This window comes from Aegilops tauschii, chromosome 1 (assembly GCF_002575655.3).
Source record: "Aegilops tauschii subsp. strangulata cultivar AL8/78 chromosome 1, Aet v6.0, whole genome shotgun sequence".
NCBI classification, from domain to species: domain Eukaryota; kingdom Viridiplantae; phylum Streptophyta; class Magnoliopsida; order Poales; family Poaceae; genus Aegilops; species Aegilops tauschii.
The window spans coordinates 429,283,662-429,304,785 of record NC_053035.3 but is presented as its reverse complement, the minus strand read 5'-3'; the positions used below and the strand labels follow the sequence as shown (position 1 = coordinate 429,304,785).

The following is a 21,124-nucleotide window of genomic DNA, read 5'->3' as shown; positions in this document are numbered from 1 at the left end:
GGGGGGCTGGTTTCGGTGGGTGGGAGCGGATGGAGGGGCTCCAGGACCGGGGGAAACCCCTAGCCAGCCTTGCTGGCGCGACGGCGGCGATGCCCGCGGGCGCCGCTCACCTCCTTGGAGGCGCCGGTCAGGTCCTGTCCTCCCCGTCACATGCCCCCTTGCTTCCCGGGTGAAAACCCAAACTTTGTTGGACAGCGGCGACGCCCCTGGCGCCGTAATCTTCTTGAAGACGCTGTTTTTGGGAACAAGTGGGGCGGTGGGCTTCGGTGTGGTGCGGTTGGGTGTGCGGCGGCGGCGACAGCAAGTCTCCAGCGGCAGCCATGCCGCCCCTGGTGCGGGGTTCTGTTATGGTGGTGCACTCCGTGCGGCTTTTGAGGGCCTTCGGTGCCGTGGATCTCCAGGAAGGGAGGGGATAGGGTTCCCCTCCTCCGGTGGTTCCCTCTCCAGCTCGCCGAGGGTGCCAGAGCTTCTGAGTTTTGGTCTTGGCCCTTGCTGTTGCCCTTCATCCTGGCAGCTCACCCTCTTTCTCACCCGATCTTCGGTTTTGGGGCTGCTTGGCTCTAGGTGAGTCGCCGTCGACATGTGAGGATCACCTGGTTCCGCTCCTGTGGCTTCCTTGGGTGCCATTCAGGCAGGTTCTAGGGTGAACCAGTCCATCGCTCAACGGTACGGCGCCTTTCGAGCCAGGCGAGGAGGCAGGGGCCTTCTTTGACGATGGAACGGTCTGATTGTGTTCTCTACAAGCCCCTGGTGTTCTGGCGATGGCATGCCTCTCATCGTCGTCGGTTCCTTGCCTTGAGCCGGCAGTTGCCTTCCCCTTGGTTGAGTGTGCAAGAGGTCCCTAGCATTTCCTAGCTATTAGCTTCATGTTGATCTGATATCTAGCTGGTTGTGTGCTATGTGAGCTGTCTCCCAGCGCCTTTGTATCTTTGCCATGGTTTTTCCTTTTCTTTGTGTGGTTCGTGGTTGTATTCTCTGTAATCCTGGCCGGTTGATGGCTTTGTTAATTCAAAGCCGGGCTCTTCTTGAGCCTTCGTTCCAAAAAGAGTCTGGAGGTGGAGGTAGTCCATTACCTAACTGATATTTTTCAGCACCTACGGCCATCGACATACAGAACAACAAACACCACCAGCCTGCAATTATTTCCACCGCCTCCTCCTGCCCTCTGTTCGATTCCCTGGTTAATTAGCACCCTTCGATCGGAGGAACTGAAGATGGAGCTTGCCGTAGCTGCAGGCTTGGAAGGGCACAGCTCAGCTGTTTTTTGCCACAACAAGCCTTCCTGAAAAGAGAGGAGCATGGTCAAGGAAAGTTGCTGAGCAAAGCATATGACTCCCAAGTCACCATCATCTTTCCATGTGGTGCATGAAAAGAACAGCCGAGCTACCCTTCCAGGAGATTCTTTCACAAGCTGGAGCCTGGAGGTGGAGTGGTTCACAACGCCACCGGTGATAGATAATTTTCACCATTGTCCCTTTCCTCTTGGCAATACAAAGTCAGTCTTTGCAACGTCTGGATATTGACACACCAGCAGTCTACAATTTCCACCAGCCTCCTGCCTCTGCTCTGTTGGATTCCTGGTTAGTTAGTACTCTTCGCTTGCAGGAACTCAAGATGGAGCTTGCCATATCTGCAGTGACAGGTGAACTTGGGAGCCGATTCGTCTCCTACCTCGCCGACAGGTACCACTCGAGCCGGCGTCCACAGTCGGGAGAGAAGCAGCTGAAGAAGCTGCAGCAGCTGCTCCTGAGAGCTCGCACGGTTGTCGAGAAGGCGGATGGGCGATACATAACCAACTCCAGGATGCTGGCGCAGCTCACCATGCTTGCGGACGCCATGTACCGAGGCTACTGGGCACTAGGTGTGTCCAACTACATCTCACTGGAAGAGACCACTACTATGGGGGAGGAGGAGGGGGAGGATCTCAAACCATCTCCTCTCAAACGCCTTCGCACTGTTCATAGTATTGCTAGAAAGAACAGGGCCATGCACCTTCTTGAGCTGCAAGGCACGCTGGAGAGATTGGAGGATGTCGTCGCCGGCATGATGGAGTTTGTCGTTCTCTTGGGCGGATGCGACCGTATGCTGCGTCGACCGTACGATGCGTACCTTTTCAGTGACAAGATCATGTTCGGACGCCACACCGAGAAGCAGAAGCTCCTGAACTTCATGCTGCAGCACCGGCCCTCCTGGCGGTGTGCCGGCTGTTCTCCCGATCATCGGCGCTCCAGTGGTCGGAAAGAGGACTCTGGTCGCCCATGTATGCAAGGACGAGAGGGTCCGCTCACACTTCTCTTCGATTCTGCATCTGAATGGAGATTCCTTGGGTAGAATCGCACAACATGGTGGTCTCATGCCAGGAAATATACTGGTGGTTGTCGAGCTTGTTTCATACATCCACGAGGAGGATTGGGCCAAGTTCTATTCAACAGTAGCAACAAGCATGGACAACGGAAGCAAGGTGATCATCATCAGCTGCCTTAAAAATTCAAAGCGACTCGGAACAGTTGAGCCAATCTTCCTCAACACCCTGCCATACGAGGAGTTCAGCTACCTATTCAAGACACTAGCATTCGGGAGCGCAAACCCGGCACAACACCCACGGTTAGCGCGGATAGCAGACGAGCTGGCCAGGGAATTCCAATCAGAATGGTCAATCGCCACTGCAAATCTGTTTGCGGACATCATGAGGAGGAACCTCAACGTCCATTTCTGGCTCTGCATCCTGAGCGGGCTGAGAAGGGTAGTCGAGAGGAACTTATCCCTGTTTGGGGAGCACCCGAAGCTCCTCACCCGGAGACACCACCAGATAGGCGTTACTGACTTGGTCTTGCATCCCATGGATTCTCCACTCTGGGTCGTGTATTCCTGTACCAGTGGCAGCAGCCGCACTGAAGTTACGGTGGAAAGGGAATTGCTACCGAGGGTGTGGTTTGCGGATCTGGTGATGGATCCTGGAGTTAGACCACAGGGGGATTTCAATGTGGTTGTGTGGGAATCAAGGTTGCCGCCTTACACCTCGTTTGTTCATTTCGCTACAAGTGGAAATGGTGCTCCAGGTGTGGCGCAACAGAGTACTCCCCTGTCTGGGAGGAAGCGTGCAGAAGTGCCTTTGTAAGGCCTTTTGATTCGGACGATTTTTATGGGGATTTTGTAGAGTTGGAATCTCAAGTATCGGCTCAGTTTATAAAGAGATAATTCAAATATTGACATGGTCTTGAATACATGTTTTTAATCATGGAATGTTATTTCTTTTAAGTTGTAATGACTCCATTTTCACTCGACCAATCTAAATAATTTTGGATATATTTGTAGTCAAAGTTAATATTGAATGCAAGCCTTCTAGGAAGTCATGTATTTATGAATTGTACTTTGTGTGTGTAAGATGTTTGATTTGTAGGATTGTATCCCATGGGAATTTTATCCAAAGAATCATTTGTATTGTATTACATAGGAAGTTTTTCAGTAACCTAAACCTCTTGGAAAAAGTTCTTCTTTTTATCTACTCGATTTTTCATTGACCATTTGTACTGTGTGTCACCTCCCCTGTCTCCAGTAAGGCAGGATGCTGCGGGAAGGCAGTGCAGCTCTGGTGCCCGGATGGTATTTGATGAAATGACCATCTCTGACGTTGTGAGGTCGTCAACACCAACACCGAGATCAGCGTACGGTTCCCCATCTTGTAAGAATGCTGCGAGTAATTTTTGGTTCTTGCGTTGCTTCCCTCTGCTGGTTAGATATGACTAGATACTGGCCATTAACATTTCCATTTCTTATACCCATTTTATGCAGGCTGCCACAACAAGCCTTCCTTAAAAGAGAAGAAGGTGGTCTGATGGTCTAGATATATTATGACCCGCCTTCAATTCACATGCACAACTCCTAAGGTCTCACGAAATAGTACTGAAATACATTGTTACATAAGAATTAGGAAAATAGACCTGAAAAGTGAGAACGCACCCTCTCATCGTCGCATACATGGGCGACAAGAGTTTTCTTCCCAACTCCAGTATCACCTATGATTGGAAGCACGGCCAGAGAACTAGGGGTGTTGTGGTGCAGCAAGAACCTGATGATCTGCTGCTTCTCGACATGCTGACCAAACATGAAGTTGTCGATGTAAAGATATGCATCATAGGGTCTACGGGAGATGTGCTCGCATCCGCCCAAAAGAACGACAAACTCCGCCATATTGATAACGCCAGCCTGTAGGTTTTGTAGAGCTCTTATTAGCTCTGAGTTGATAACCCTGTGTGATGCACTACCAACGATTGTGCGAGTATGTTTGTTAGGAGTGGCAATAGATAGTGCGGACGAGTCACATACCAGTTCCTTACGTACACTATTTCTTCTTTTCCTATCTATATGAAATGGGTAGAGCACCTGCCTTTCACGTCAAAAAACAAAAGGGCAAGAGATGATTCGATTAGCCAGATTGCCTGTGAGAGCTGATATGGCAAGATCCATCTTGAGATGTTCTTAGCTAGACGGTGTATGAGGGCAAAAAGATGCAGTTTATACAGATGTATAAGTCATTGATATACTGTATATGCCACCGATATTCCGGTCAATAGACTCCCCTGGTCAGCTGCACTGTCTCACGTTCACAATTGATGTCTGGGATAGGAACAAAAGATCCTGTTGGGGAGGTGAGGCTGGGCAAACTTTCTTGTCAACCTCCTGGGCCTACGGCAGCTGCTCCATCACAGTTAAAAGAACGACTATGACATGTGAGGAAACTTTCTAGTCAAGCTCCTGAGCTTTCAGCAAGCTACATGCAATCCGTCCAAGTCTTCTTTGCCGTACTTCGTTTTCTAGACTGCCGTCTTCCTAAGGTAATACATTCAATTGTCAATATCATCATTTCCAAGTTAGTTTCTTTCGAAGGCACGTCGAGAAAATAGAGAGTAATTTGACTTTTAATTTTCCTCCAGTTCCAACCTGTGACATTGTTTGCCCCGTCTGAAAAATCTTGCGCTTTGTTACCAGTCGTAGTCTAGAACTTGCGTATACTACTATTAGTTTGTCACATGACTTGGTTAGCTGGTAATTAAGGGCATTTAGTTGGCTGAGGCAAACCTTTCCTGATGGACCTTTATACCCTTGTACTTCTATTTCCTATACCTATTTTATGCAGGCCATATTGCCATAAAAAAGCCTTCCTGAAGAGAGAAGAACATAGACAAGTTTGACCCTTCTCCTTGTGCCATGGATGGCAGTTGTTACATCGCAGAAGTTCCCCAGTTAGTCCATACTACCGACTTGCTGAGCAAAGCGAAGACTCCAAGTCACCATGATTTTTCCATGGTGTATGAAAAGATCACCATGGAATCTTATTTCTTCACAGGCTGGAGGTGGAGTAGTCCATTACCTAACTGATATTTTTCAGCACCTACGACCATTGACATACAGAACTGCAAACACCACTAGCCTGCAATTATTTCGACCGCCTCCTCCTTCCCTCTGTTCGATTCCCTGGTTAATTAGCACCCTTTGATCAGAGGAACTGAACATGGAGCTTGCTGTATCTGCAGTAGCAGGTGAAATCATGAACCGATTCGTCTCCTTCCTCGCCAATAGGTACCTCCACTCTAACCGCCAGGCACAGTCGGAAGAGAAGCAGCTGAAGAAGCTGCAGCAGCTGCTCCTGAGAGCTCGCACGGTTGTCGGGGAGGCGGATGGGCGGTACATCACCAACTCCGGGATGCTGGCGCAGCTCAGCATGCTCGCGGATGCCATGTACAGAGGCTACTGGGCACTCGGTGCGTCCAGATACATCTCACTCCAAGAGTCCATGGAGGAGGAGGGGGAGGTTTGCAATCCATCTTTTCCCAAACGTTTTCGCATGGTTCAGGGCAGTGCTAGAAAGAACAAGGCCACGTACCCCGTCGACTTGCAGGGCGCGTTGGAGAGCTTGGAGGATGTTGTCGCTGGCATGACGGAGTTTGTCATTCTTTTGGGTGGGTGCGACCGTATGGTGCGTCAACCATACGACGCGTACCTTTTCAGTGACAAGATCATGTTCGGACGCCACACCGAGAAGCAGAAGCTCCTTAACTTCATGCTACAGCACGGCCCTCCTGGCGGTGTGCCGGCTGTTCTCCCGATCATCGGCGCTCCAGTGGTCGGAAAGAGGACTCTGGTCGCCCATGTATGCAAGGACGAGAGGGTCCGCTCACACTTCTCTTCGATTCTGCATCTGAATGGAGATTCCTTGGGTAGAATCGCAGAACATGGTGGTCTCATGCCAGGAAATATGCTGGTGGTTGTCAAGCTTGTTTCAGACGTCCACGAGGAGGATTGGGCCAAGTTCCGTTCAACAGTGGCAACAAGCATGGACAACGGAAGCAAGGTGATCATCATCAGCCGCCTTAAAAGTTCAGAGCGACTCGGAACCGTTGAGCCAATCTTCCTCAACACCCTGTCATACGAGGAGTTCAGCTACCTATTCAAGACACTAGCATTCGGGAGCGTGAACCCGGCACAGCACCCACGGTTAGCGCGGATAGCAGACGAGCTGGCCAGGGAATTCCAATCTGAATGGTCAATCGCCACTGCAAATCTGTTTGCGGACATCATGAGGAGGAACCTCAGCATCCATTTCTGGCTCTGCATCCTGAGCGGGCTGAGAAGGGTAGTCGAGAGGAACTTATCCCTGTTTGGGGAGCACCCGAAGCTCCTCGCCCAAAGACGCCACCAGATAGACGTTACTGACTTGGTCTTGCATCCCATGGATTCTCCACTCCGGTTCGTACATTCCTGTACCAGTGGTAGCAGCCGCACTGAAGTTACGGTGGAAAGGGAAATGCTACCGAGGGTGAGGTTTGGGGATCTGGTGATGGATCCTGGAGTTAGACCACAAGGGGATTTCAATGTGGTTGTGTGGGAATCAAGGTTGCCGCCTTACACCTCATTTGTTCATTTTGCTACAAATGGAAATGGTGCTCCAGGTGCGGCGGAACAGAGCACTCCCCTGTCTGGGAGGAAGCGTGCAGCGGTGCATTTGTAAGGCCTTTTGATTCGGCAATTTCTACGCGGATTTTGTAGAGTTGGAATCTCAACTATTTGCTCAGTTTGTAAAAAGATAATTCAAATATTGACATGGTCTCCAATAAATCTTTTGATCATGGAATGTTATATTTTTACTTTTTTGGAAGTTTTAATGATAACATTTTCATTCAAAATAATTTTGGATATATATTTGTAATGGAAGTTAGAAAATATTGAATGAAAACCTTCTAGGAAGTCATGTGTTTATGACCTGTATTTTGTGTGTATGTACGATATTTGATTTGTAGGATTTTATCTCATAGGAATTTTATCCAAAGAACCATTTGCATTGCATTTCATACAAACTTTTTCATTAAAGTAAACCTCTTGGAAAAAATTACTTTTTTGGTGCACTAGGTTTTCCATTAACCATCTGTATTGTGTCATTGTGTGTCACTTCCTCTGTCTCCAGTAAGGCCACCAACACCTTCAAGTGACCGGATGGTGTTCTATGATATGACCGTGAGGCCACCAACACCTTCCCCAGGGAGCTTACGATGTGAGATTGCTAGCCTGCCACGCCACCAAGTTCATCGCACGGTTCCCCATCTTATTAGAATTGCAAGTAATTTTGGGTCCTTGCATTGGTTCTCTCTTCTAGTCAGATACGACTAGAAACTGCAAGTAGCAATGCCCTAAAATTTTGTTGCTGAACCAACCTTTTTTTATGGACTTCTATGCACTGGCATTTTCATTTCTTATACCCATTTTTCAGGCCATATTGCCATAACAAGACTTCCTGAAGATAGATGAACACGGTCCGATGGTCTAGACGAATTAAAATTATGACCTGCCTCCAGTTGGCATGCTTCACTGGATGCACAACTCCTAAAGGTCTCACAAAATAGTACTCAAATACTACATCATTACATAAAAGTTAGGCAAATAAACCCGGACGCTTCTTCCCTGACAAGGGTGTTTCAGTTTTATCATTGGGGCAGCTTGGAAAAGAGTGCACCAAATGAATACATTGAATGTAGGGCGGTAGCCCGGAATCCCATGAAATTAGCCTAAAATCTCCTTTGGGTAAGACAAGGTGACCTGCTGCTGATATTAAGTCCCCAAACATAATCCTATGTAGGCCATCTTCCGGAGCATTAGCCATACCGATAGCACAGTCTACAACGCGCGATGGAGCAGCAGGAGACAAAATGTTGCCGCCGATTAGGTGCACTGGGTGACCTTGATTCAGAAGCATCTGTGGATGGGCGCCAAAACAAGAAATGTTCGCCTTGACCATATCTCTGACCGCGTTCAACCTGTACATCCAGAAACGGGCACCCAGATTTTTCCTCAGTGCACCTGCAAGCACATTTGCTAAGATGAGTGACCCTCCCAAGACCTTGACAAACTCTTCCACCATCGCGACTAATCGCGGATAATCTGTCGGGTTCGCACTTCCGAATGCGAGTGTCTTGAACAGGTACCTGAACTCTTCTAATGCCAGACATTTCAGGGGTATAGGTTTAACAGTTCCAAACTTCTCTAGCTCTACGGATCGACCTAAGATCATCACCTTGCTTCCTCTGTCCATGTTCATAACAACATTATAGAACGTTGTCCAGTCATCTTTATCTATATATGAAACAAACTCAATAACTACCAGCATCCTCCCTGACAATCTTTCATGGTCTGTCATTCTGAAAAGATTATCTCCATTCAGGTGCAAAATCACAGAAAAGTGAGAACGCACCCTCTCATCGTTGCATACATGGGCGACAAGAGTTTTCTTCCCAACTCCAGCTCCACCAATGATTGGAAGCACGGCCGGAGAACCAAGGGTGTTGTGGTGCAGCAAGAACCTGATGACCTGCTGCTTCTCGACATGGCGACCAAACATGAAGTTGTCGATGTAAAGATATGCATCATAGGGTCTACGGGAGATGCGCTCGCATCCCCCTAAAAGCACAACAAACTCCGCCATGTTAGCAACACTAGCCTCTAGGTTTTGCAGCCCGCTTTGCAACTATGGTTCGAGAACTTTGTTTGTTGCACGAGTACTGAATGTGCGAGAACGTTTGTAAGGAGTAGAGACAGATAAGGTGAATGCGTCACATACCAATTCCTCGGCAACATCCTTGTGTTTCCCATACTTGATGGTGTCAAGCGCATGGTGGCCTTGGTACATGGCTGCCGCTAGGGTCTTCAGCTGTATGAGCATACAGGAGTTGGTGATGTACCGCGAGTCTGCCTCCTCGACAACCATGGCAACTCTCAGCAAGAGTTGTTGGAGCCTCTCCACCTTCTCCTCCAAGCACGCGTGATCTGCGTACTTGCTCATCAGGAAAGAGATGAAACGGTTCGGGAGATCACCTGCGACAGCGGCTATGACAAGATCCATCTTGAGATGTTCTAAGGTAGGTGGTGTATGAGGGCAAAAAGATGCAGTTTATATATAGACGCACGGTATAAGTCATTGATATACCCTGTAATTCTGTATATATGTGACCGATATTCCGGTCAATAAACTCCGTTGGTCAAGTACGATGTCTGCATTCACAGTTGATGTCTGGAACAGGAACCTGTTTTACTTATATATAGTGACAGGTGAGCGGCTATTTTACTGCTGTTGGGAGGCCGGTGAGATGGACAGAATTTCTAGTCAACCTTCTGAGCCTACGGCTGCTGCTCCATCACACGAAAAAGAAAGACTATGGCATGGGAGTGTTGGTTTTTGATCTCTATATTAAACACCCAGGAGCTCCACGTATGTGCAAGCTAGCCGAACAAGCAACCAAGCTGGCAGCTCAATCGATTATTGGCTTTACGTGCTAGTACGTACGTGTGTAGCCGGCGACTCCCTCGACGGAAACTTGTGATCGACCCTGGACAGAGGAAAAATCTTTTGGTGATTGCCAAAGGCTCTTGACGTGCCTTGGTTTTCTTTTATTGCTTTGAACTGGTTGTGTTACATCGTGGGGTTTACATGGGTATATAAAGGAGCTAAACAGCCCAAGTGCTAACCTAGTTGGTTCCTACTTGGGACTCCGATACGTACGCACACATGGACTGGGACGTCGGGTTTAATCCCAATATTCACCCCCCTAAACATGACGTCCTTGATGAGACCTGGATCCCAAATGCGATGACTACTACTCATAGGGAATATCCTTGGCATTGCTTTTGCCGTTCTTCGTAGTATTTTAGGGACCGTCTTTACTATCGTCGGCTCGTCCGTAGCTTGATGCCAGCGCTTCTCCTTGATCGCGTCTTCAACCTTCACCTGTTCTTCGGTGCTTGGTAGACTGTCATTTGGATTGTTGAAGGGTCTTTTGAACCCGAGTGAGACCAATCTTTGGTCTAACTTTGAGTTCCAAACTTGTGGCGCTTGCTTTAGCCCGTAAAGTGCCTTCTTGAACTTGTAAACTTTCCCTTCTTCTCCTTTCTTCTCGTAGCTGAGGGGTTGTTCCACGTACACTTTTTCTGTGAGGTCTCCGTTGAGGAAAATGGATTTAACATCCATATGATGAACCTTCCAGTCCTCTTGTGCTGCCAAAGCTAGGAGCACTCTCACCGTCTCGATTCGAGCAACCGGTGCAAACACCTCCTCATAGTCAACTCCTTGACGTTGTACGTAGCCCTTTGCAACGAGTCTTGCCTTGTACTTCACAATGGCACCCTTCGTGTCCTTTTTCAACTTGTAAACCCACTTCAAACCTATGGCCTTTTGGTTCGGAAGTCGGGATACCAAAGTCCACGTGCCATTGCTCTCGATCGCCTTCATCTCCTCATCCATGGTGTGCATCCAACTTGAACTTTTGCTCGCCTCTACGAAGTTCGCCGGCTCCTCAACTCCGAGTAAACACAAATCAGAGTACTCGAGCGTAACTGGCTTTGCGTACTTGTAGACTTTCTTGAGGGTCTTGTAGCGACGAGGCCCGGAAGAATCCGTTGTGGCTTGCAAAGGAGGCGACACAAATTGTGTCGGCGTGGATGCACTTCAGGAAGACGGTTGAGTCTCGGGCGTGGAAGATGTCGGGTCGTTGGCATCCGCGTCGTCAGCGTAATCGTCATGATCATGACCATCATCTTGATTGTCATCATCACTATGCGCCTCATTGTCGAGATCTCCACCCGTGTCGTGCGCGTCGTTGTCGCTATCACCTTGCGACCCATGCGCGTCGTCGTTGGTGTCGGCACCATGATGATCACTACCATTGTGGTCACCTTGGTTGGGCGTCTTGCCAAGCACCTGGACGTCCTCCCCTGCATCATCATCAGTTGGAAATTCAACTGTAAATATGTTAACGTTTGGAGCATCGTCGGCTGCTGCGCTCCAATTCCACACTTGGTTTTCTTCAAACACGACGTCGCGTGAAATCCGTAGATGCTTGGTTCGTGGATCGTAGAAGCAGTATGCCTTGGTGCCGGAACTCCTCTCGTATCCGATGAACACCATCTTGGTGCTGCGATCGGCAAGCTTTGAGAGATGCGGCTCCGCCGTCTTCACATGCGCCACGCACCCAAACGTCCGTAGATGAGACACATTCGGCTTCCGTCCGTAAATTGCTTCATACGGAGTCTTGCCGATCACTGCCTTCGTTGGAGCCCGGTTGAGAAGATAGACCGCCGTCGAGACAGCTTCTCCCCAAAAAGTCCCCGGCAAGTTCTTGCTCTTGAGTAAACTTCTCGCCATGTCAACGACGGTTCGATTACACCTTTCAACAACCCCGTTCTGCTGCGGCGTATAAGGTGCCGCGAGGAACCTCTTTATGCCAATCTTCTCGCAGTAGTCGTTGAACTCGTTCGACGTAAACTCTCTGCCGCGATCTGTCTGTAGAGCGCGAACCTTCAGCTTGTGTTCCATCTCTGTTGCAGCCTTCAGCTTCTTAAACGCTTCAAACGCCTCATCTTTAGATCGTAGGAGAACGACCCACATATATCTCGAGTAATCATCTACCACTAGGAAGAAATACTTCTTTCCTCCGTGAGTTGCTGGGGTGATAGGGCCACATAGATCACCATGAAGCAGCTCGAGTGCATCACTTGCACGATAGGTAGACTGAGCAGGGAACGGCCTGCGGTGCTGTTTTCCAACCAAGCACCCATCACATACTCGATCAACATGGTCGATAAACGGCATCCCAGATACCATCTCCATCTTCGACATCTTCTTCAAGGCGTAGAAGTTGACGTGTCCAAATCTAGCATGCCATAACCACGAATCATCATCACTCTTGGCGAGCCAACACTCCGGTTGAGATTGGTCAAGGTTGAGGATATAGAGCCTGTTCCGTGTGCGATTAACACGGGCTAGCACGTTTCGGAGGTTGTCGAAGATCGTCATCACTCTGTTCTCAATATCCACCTTGCATCCATTCTCGTCAAGTTTCCTGACAGAGATGATGTTGTTGCGAAGCCGTGGGATGTAGTATACTCCGGTGAGTATGCAATGTTCTCCTGTGAGACCTTCGAAGAGGACAGAACCTTGCCCGCAAATCTCCACATTTGAACCATCACCGAACTTGACCGAGCCTTGAGCATCATATTCCAGCTCGAGGAACTTCTCCTTGCACCCCGTCATGTGGTTACTGGCACCCGTGTCTAGATACCATGACACGTTCTGTTTCCCGGATAACTTCGGTATTACTTTCTTCTCATGAAGTAGCACCTTCTGGTTTGGTTTCACAACCACCGTTTGGACGAGATCACAAACTTCGGCCATCAGAAGACTTGGACGTTCGTCTTCCTGCTTCACCAAATTTGCCTTGATCTCCCGCTTGTTAGGCTCCACGAGATCACAAACTTCGGCCATCAGAAGACCTGGACGTTCTATTCCCATGTCCGCAAGCGTCCGATCGCCTCCGTTATGGTCATGTCGTCGATGTCGTAAAGCTGCTCGAGCGTGCCGATAATGTACGTGAATTTATCAGTCACCGAACTGAAAAACTTCTCCACAATCTCGGTCTCCTCGAGCTTTGCACCAAGCGCGCGGATCTCTCCCACCAAAGTAGTCAGACGCATGGCGTAGTTGTTCACCGATTCAGTTTCCTTCATCTGCAACTTGTGAAATTGGCGCTTCAGCACTTGTGCCCGAGCCTTCATGACGCGATCTTCTCCGATCCTCATCTCTTCGAGTGTGTTCCACGCCTCTCTTGCTGTCTCGAACTCCGCCAATGTCATCAGCACGGAATCTGGCACAGACTGGGCTATGGCGGCCATGGCACCTTCGTCGCACTCCTGGTCGACGTCGTCGTCCATGATGGCCTCCCACACTCGAAGGGTTCGGAGAATGATCTTCATCTTGACCGCCCACACGCCGTAGTTGGCGTCGGTGAGCATCGGGTACTGGATGGGGATGTTGCGATGCGCCTGCACGTTGGCGCCGCCCGTTCCGCCACCACTAATCGCTGACTTGCCGCCCTTCTTCACCTTGTCGGCGTTCTTGTTCGCCTTGGAACCGCCGTTACCGGACTTGTTCCCCTTGGAACCGCCATTACCGGACTTGACTGACTCAACATCGCTATCCGTCATTGCAGATCGTCGAGGCTCTAGATACCAATTGTTGGTTTTGATCTCTATATCAAACACCCAGGAGCTCCACGTATGTGCAAGCTAGCCGAACAAGCAACCAAGCTGGCAGCTTAATCGATTATTGGCTTTACGTGCTAGTACGTACTGTGTAGCCGGCGACTCCCTCGATGGAAACTTGTGATCGAACCTGGACAGAGGAAAAATCTTTTGGTGATTGCCAAAGGCTCTTGACGTGCCTTGGTTTTCTTTTATTGCTTTGAACTTTTCTGGTTGTGTTACATCGTGGGGTTTTCATGGGTGTATAAAGGAGCTAAACAGCCCAAGTGCTAACCTAGTCGGTTCCTACGTGGGACTAGTCCGATACGTACACACACATGGACTGGGACGTCGGGTTTAATCCCAATAGGGAGGAAACTTCTCAACGAGGTTATTCTATTCCACTTCTAGATAGAGAAAAAAACTAAAGGAAATTAATGAAAAAAGACATAGTTTGGAAGTTAGACCTTTTTATAGGACTCTCTTTCAATTTCAAAAAAGAGGACGAGCTTTCAGCAAGCTAGATGCAATTCGTCAAGGTCTTGTCCAAACTATGGTCTGCCTAAGGTAATACATTCAAGTTGCTATTTTCATTTTCCAACTTACTTCGGTTCTTGCCCTTTCCTACCGCTAGTAGTCCAGTACTATACTACTATTAGTACAGGCAATGAAATTTTTGTTGCCTGACTTAGTTAACTGGTAATCAAGAGCATTTGGTTGGCTGAGGCAACCTTTTCTGATGGACTTTTGTGCCCTTGTATTTTCATTTCTTACATCTATTTTAGGCAGACCATGTTGCCAAAACAAGCCTTCCTGAAGAGAGAAGAACATGGCCTACCCTCCTGCTATGCTCATCGATGGCAGCTGTTGCATCGGAAAAAATTGCTGGACAACAAGTTCCCCGGTTCGTCCATACTACAGACTTGCTGACCAATGCGAAGACTCGAATTCACCATCATCTTTCCACTGCGCATGAAAGTTGCCCTTACAGGAGCCAGGACTAGTCTATATCCACGTGGAATCGTATGCACAAGTTATTGGTGGATGGAAAGTCTCTGTGTGGACACCCCAGCCATTGCCGTGCAGGGCAATTCATACCCAGGACCAGGAGTCTACAATTTCCACCTGTTTCCTGGCCTCTCTTGGACCACGAGAGCTACGGGCCAGCCGATTTCTTCTCCTCCCTCGCACTGTCGCTGCTCGTTCGATCTGTCAATACTCACTCGCTTGTTAGGTCCGTTATTTATTTATTTTTCTTTTTCGTTTTCTTTCTTTTTCATTACATTTTCTTTGGTTTCCTGTTTTTCTTTCTTTGTTCATCGTTTTCTAATTTTTTACCCGGTTCTTGGTTTTCTTTTTGTCTTCATGGCTTTCTTTGTTTTTCATCGGTTTTCTTCATACACCCTTCGTCCCAAATTAAGTGACTCAACTTTGTACTACTTATTTTGGGATAGAGGGAGTATATTTCTTTGTTTTCACAAGTTTTTTCTTTTCTTCAGTTTTTTTCTTTATCGTTCTCCTCAGTTTTTCTTGTTTATGTGATTCCTTTTCTTTTTTGCACTGGTTTTCTCTGTGTTTTCTTGTTTTGTTTTCTGTTTTTTCTTTTCTTTTCTTTGTTTCCTCATGATTTTTCATGGGTTTTTTTCGGGTTTCCGTTTTTCTACGTTTCTGAGGTGTTTCTTTCTTTAGTTTCTTTTGTTTTCACTGCTTTTTTTTCAGCTTTCTTTGTTTCATTTTTCATCATGTTTTTTTGTTTTCTCTTAGTTTTTGCTGTTTTTCTATACACATTCATGATATATATCTAATATATTTTTTCTAATACAAGTCATTTTAAAAATAAAGGATCAAAAAAATCGAATACATGATCAACATTTTTTCTATACAGATTTAACATTTTTCAAATGCTAGATTAACAGTTTTCAAACACAAGTTTAACATTTTTTTAATAAATGGTCAACATTTTCTCTATACATGTTTTTAACATTTTCAAATGCTTGATTAACATTTTTAAAATACAAGATTACAAAAAAAATTATACATGGGCAACATTTTTTCTATATGGATTTAAACATTTTGAAATACTTGATTCACATTTAAAAAAATTAATATTTTTTCATACATTGTCAACATTTTTTCTCTACATATTTAACATTTTTCAAATACAAGTTTGATATTTTTATGAATATACAAGGTTAACATTTTTTTCTATACACATTTAAATTTTAAAAAATGCTTGATTAAAATTTTTCAAATACTTTTTAATTTTTTCTCAAACGCTTGATTACATTTTTAAATAGATGGCGATTTTTTTCACACATATTGTATATTTTTTGTATACATGAGAAACATTTTTTCATATACCTTTAACATTTTCAAATGCTTGGTTAACATTTTCCCCAAATATTTTATGTTAAGTTTTTTTAGTATAGTTATTTAGATTATTTGGAAGTATAACAAAAGTAAGGGAAAGGAAAAAAACTTGAAAAAACGAAAACAAAATGAGACATAGCGTGCTTAGGCTGGCTCATTTAGGGTAGGACATATTTGGTGCGCGAGTGTCAAAAACTTATGCAAAAACCTTTCACAATTTCTGAAACTAAATAAGTACACAAACACAATATATGTCTATCATGGCATAGGATTTTAGCTCTCGCAGCTCCAGAAAAAAGGGAAAAACTGTGATTTGAAAAGTGGAACTCAAAACAAATTTTCTGAAAAGTGGAACACATTTTGAAACATTGCAAAAAAGAGAATTTTGACTTTTTTAAATTTTCTAAAATGTTTGTGTTTCAAAAAAGGTTGATAAGTATTTTTTTAAGTACAAGGTTTGCAATTTGTGTTCAAAAATTCCATCAATTATTTGTAATTTGTTAACAAATTTGGAAAAAGTGCTCAAGTTTGTAAAATTTTCATACACAATTTAAAATTTCAAAGTTGTTGACAAATTTCAAAGTTGTTGACAAATGGTTAGGACATAACACAATGTTCATGTTGATTGATAATGACAGAAATTGCAAATAACATAAGCGTTCAAATTAGGAAAAAGGTACATGCTCACGGATGCACTTGTCTGGCCTAGATTGGCACACTCCTCTTAACTGGTGGTTTTTTTAAACTATGGTTAAGTGACCCCAACTTCTTACATAGCCGGACATATCACGCATCCTGGCAGGTTTGAACGATTTCTGACACCGTTTATACATTGTGACACCTCCAAACATTTATTAGTCCTTTTTGATCAAGAAGACTTCAGAAAATGCAAAAATTGTCAAAAATCCAAACACTTCGCTTGATGCCTTGAATTGGTCATTGATGCTGGTGGAAAAAAAATTGGGGCCATTTGACGAATGTCTAAAAACAACGTGCTTTCAAATCGATCCTTCTGGCCTATCCGAACACACTGTGTTGAATACGATCCATTTTTAGACATCCTTGAAATGAACTTTTGCAAGCAGATGGGCATGCCCATCGTAGGCATTCATGCCTGATTTGAACGACTTTCGATACCGTATGAAAGTTTCGAAATGTCTAGCCATTTATTGGCCTTTTTTTAACAGAGAAAATCGTAGAAAATGCAAAAAAAAATTGAAAGCCAGTAAACTTCGCATCGTGCATTTAATTGGTCATACAAGGCCATGAAAAAAATTGGAGACATTTAAGGATGTCGAGAAATGAGGCATGCCATGTAAGGCATATATGCCTGGTTTGAATGACTTTCGACACCGTATGCACGATGCAACACGTCCCACCATTTATCGGTCTTTTTTCTCCGAGAAAGCTCTAGAAAATACAACACTTGTCAAAAATCCAAAAAACTTGGCATGGTGCCTTGAATTGGTCATATAAGGACATGGAAATAATTAGGGCAATTTGATGGATGTCGGAAAAAAAGTGCTCTCAAATGGAACCTTCTAACCTTACCCGGACACTCCATGTTGAACATGGCGTTTTTTGGACATCATTGAAATAAACCATAACTTTTGCACGAGGTGGGCATACCCATGGTACGCCACGAGGTGGGCATACCCATGGTACGCATCCATGTCAGGTTTGAATGAATTCTGACACAATATGCACGTGACGCGACAGGTCCAACCATTTATCAGCCTTTTTTCACTGAGAAAACTAGAGAAAATGCAAAAACTAGTCGAAAACCCAAACAAATTGGCATGGTGCTTCGAATTGGTCATACAATGCATGATAAAAAATAGGGTCATTTAAGGATGTCGAGAAATAACATATTCTCACATGGAGCCTTTTGGCCAACTTGAAAATCCTATGTTGAACATAGTTGGCATCCATGCAGGTTCAAAGGGAAAAGTATTTCAAAGCGTAACACATAAGTATAACTATTATTTTATAAAATTTTAACATAACTAATAACTAACGTACGAGAAAATCCTATGTGACGCTCTCTACGCCATAATGTCGAATGTACGCAAAGGGCAAACTCCCCAACACGAGAAATGGGCCGGCCCAATAATCCACAACAAGCACCCCGTTTTGGGAACATATCTAGAAGGTTCACAAAAGCATTTTTTCCTTTTACTTTTTTTTTCATTTTTCCATTTCTGTTCCTTTTTATTTTCCATTTTTTCCTTTTTTCTTCAAGTTTTTTTATTTTAAAAAATTGTTCAAGTTTTCAATTATTTCTTCTAAATTTCCAAGAAATGTTCTTGCTTAGAAAAAAAATCAAAATTTAAAAAAAAAATTTGTTTTTTCAAAAGTTGTTCTTGTTTTCAAATATTTCTCAAAAACACAAAAAAATGTTCGCCCTTTTCAATATTTGTTCAGAATTTTCAAAAAAATTGCATTATAAAAAAATCACGAATAAAAAATGTTCGGGAATTTGCTATTGCAGCTACACCTCCCGCTTTGTCTGGTATATTGGGGCTACACCTCCCGCTTCGGGAATTTTCTTTTTTTGACGGAACCTCGTCAGAGAGCCAGGTGCTCTGGCTTTGCATTATAGAAGAAGAGAGTTGATCCAGTTAACGAGGGACACCGGATCGAAAACCTAATAGAGTGGCCCAGTTTATGAGGAAAACCAGGCCGAAAAACCGCACACGCAACGAACCCTTGCCGACCACACAACCCAAGGCAACATTGCAACAAACACACACCCCCGACTCCGGAGCCGCCGCTCCGACATCCCACCCCCGCACGCGAGCCACAACGCCGCGCGGTCCAGACGCCTCATAGCCCTTGCTACACAAGACGACCGCCCGCAGACTGCTACCTCTCGAGCACTGCTTTGGTTTTCCCTTGAAGAGGAAAGGGTGATGCAGCAAAGTAACATAAGTATTTCCCTCAGTTTTTGAGAACCAAGGTATCAATCCAGTAGGAGACTACACGCAAATCCCTCGTACCTGCACAAACAAATAAGAACCTTGCAACCAACGCGATAAAGGGGTTGTCAATCCCTTCACGGCCACTTGCAAAAGTGAGATCTGATAGAGATAATAAGATAAATATTTTTGGTAATTTTTTTTATAGATTGGAAAGTAAAGATTGCAAAATAAAATAGATCGGAAACTTATATGATGGAAGATAGACCCGAGGGCCATAGGTTTCACTAGTGGCTTCTCTCAAGATAGCATAAATATTACAGTGGGTGAACAAATTACTGTCGAGCAATTGATAGAAAAGTGCATAGTTATGAGAATATCTAGGCATGATCATGTATATAGGCATCAAGTCCGTGACAAGTAGACCGAAACGATTCTACATCTACTACTATTACTCCACACATCGACCGCTATCCAGCATGCATCTAGAGTATTAAGTTCATAAGAACAGAGTAACGCATTAGGCAAGATGACATGATGTAGAGGGATAAACTCAAGCAATATGATATAAACCCCATCTTTTTATCCTCGATGGAAACAATACAATGCGTGCCTTGTTGCCCCTGCTGTCACTGGGAAAGGACACCGCAAGATTGAACCCAAAGCTAAGCACTTCTCCCATTGCAAGAAAGATCAATCTAGTAGGACAAACCAAACTGATAATTCGAAGAGACTTGCAAAGATAACAAATCATACATAAAAGAATTCAGAGGAGATTCATATATTGTTCATAGATAATCATGATCATAAACCCACAATTCATCGGATCTCGACAAACACACCGCAAAAAGAATTACATCGAATAGATATCCAAGAAGATCGAGGAGAACTTTGTATTGAGATCCAAAGAGAGAGAAGAAGCCATCTAGCTAATAACTATGGACCCGAAGGTCTGAGGTAAACTACTCACACATCATCAGAGAGGCTATGGTGTTGATATAGAAGCCCTTCGTGATCGATTCCCCCTCCGGCGGACCGCCGGAAAAGGCCCCAAGATGGGATCTCACGGGTACAGAAGGTTGCGGCAATGGAAATAGGGTTTCGTGGTGCTCTCGGATGTTTTCGGGGTATATGAGTATATATAGGCGAAAGAAGTCGGTTGGGGGAGCCACTAGGGGCCCACGAGGGTGGGGGCGCGCCTCCCTGCCTCGTGGACACCTCGTCGCTTCCTTGACGTCCACTCCAAGTCTCCTGGATTGCGTTTGTTCCAAAAATCACTCTCCCGAAGGTTTCATTCCGTTTGGATTCCGTTTGATATTCCTTTTCTGCGAAACACTGAAATAGGAAAAAAAACAGCAATTTGGACAGGGCCTCCGGTCAGTAGGTTAGTCCTAAAAATAATATAAAAGTGTATAATAAAGCCCATTATACATACAAAACAGATAATATAATAGCATGGAACAATAAAAAATTATAGATACGTTGGAGACGTATCAAGCATCCCCAAGCTTAATTCCTGCTTGTCCTCGAGTAGGTAAATGATAAAAACAGAATTTTTGATGTGGAATGCTACCTACCATATTTTTCAATGTAATTTTCTTTATTGTGGCATGAATATTCAGATCCGAAAGATTCAAGATAAAAGTTTAATATTGACATAAAATAGTAATACTTCAAGCATACTAACTAAGCAATTATGTCTTCTCAAAATAACATGGCCAAAGAAAGTACATCCCTACAAAATCATATAGTTTGGCTATGTTCCATCTTCGTCACACAAAATATTCAAATCATGAACAACCCCGGTTTCAGCCAAGCAATTGTTTCATACTTTAGAATTTTCAAACTTTTTCAACTTTCACGCAATATATGAGCGTGAGTCATGGACATAGCACTATGGGTGTAATAGAATATGATGATAGGGGTTGTGTGGAGAAGACAAAAAAAAGAGAAAGTCTCACATTGATGCGGCTAATCAACGGGCTAGGGAGATGCCCATCAATTGATGTCAATGCAAGGAGTAGGGATTGCCATGCAATCGATGCACTAGAGCTATAAATGTATGAAAGCTCAACAAAGGAAAGTACGTGGGTGTGCATCCAACTTGCTTGCTCACGAAGACCTAGGGCATTTGAGGAAGCCCATTGTTGGAATATACAAGCCAAGTTCTATAATGAAAAATTCCCACTAGTATATGAAAGTGACAAAACAAGAGACTCTCTATCATAAAGATCATGGTGCTACTTTGAAGCACAAGTGTGGAAAAAAAGGATAGT

General features: G+C 45.0%; 2 protein-coding genes and 1 pseudogene across 2 annotated transcripts; 2 read left to right on the top strand and 1 right to left on the bottom strand.

The window, feature by feature from the left end:
• The first annotated feature begins 29 nt into the window (after positions 1-29).
• Positions 30-3,332, top strand: LOC109745498 (uncharacterized). Its single transcript, XM_020304617.4, has 3 exons — positions 30-131; positions 1,606-2,051; positions 2,179-3,332. Exons 1-3 carry the CDS (start codon positions 30-32, stop codon positions 3,116-3,118), a joined length of 1,488 nt encoding a protein of 495 aa, XP_020160206.2. The 3' UTR covers positions 3,119-3,332.
• A 2,180-nt stretch (positions 3,333-5,512) lies between these two features.
• On the top strand, positions 5,513-7,009 carry LOC109745494 (uncharacterized). The gene has a single exon (XM_020304614.1). The coding sequence runs from the start codon at positions 5,513-5,515 to the stop codon at positions 7,007-7,009; it is 1,497 nt and encodes a 498-aa protein (XP_020160203.1).
• A 918-nt stretch (positions 7,010-7,927) lies between these two features.
• Positions 7,928-9,391, bottom strand: LOC109745495 (disease resistance protein RGA2-like; annotated as a pseudogene).
• Positions 9,392-21,124: the final 11,733 nt, after the last annotated feature.

Bases quoted from the DNA above. Each gene is read 5' to 3' on its own strand.
- LOC109745498 (XM_020304617.4), top strand. From the start codon at position 30: ATGGAGGGGCTCCAGGACCGGGGGAAACCCCTAGCCAGCCTTGCTGGC. The intron at 132-1,605 runs GTCCTGTCCTCC...CTTCGCTTGCAG, and splicing joins TCCTTGGAGGCGCCGGTCAG to GAACTCAAGATGGAGCTTGC. The intron at 2,052-2,178 runs GTTTGTCGTTCT...TTCATGCTGCAG, and splicing joins GTCGTCGCCGGCATGATGGA to CACCGGCCCTCCTGGCGGTG.
- LOC109745494 (XM_020304614.1), top strand. From the start codon at position 5,513: ATGGAGCTTGCTGTATCTGCAGTAGCAGGTGAAATCATGAACCGATTC.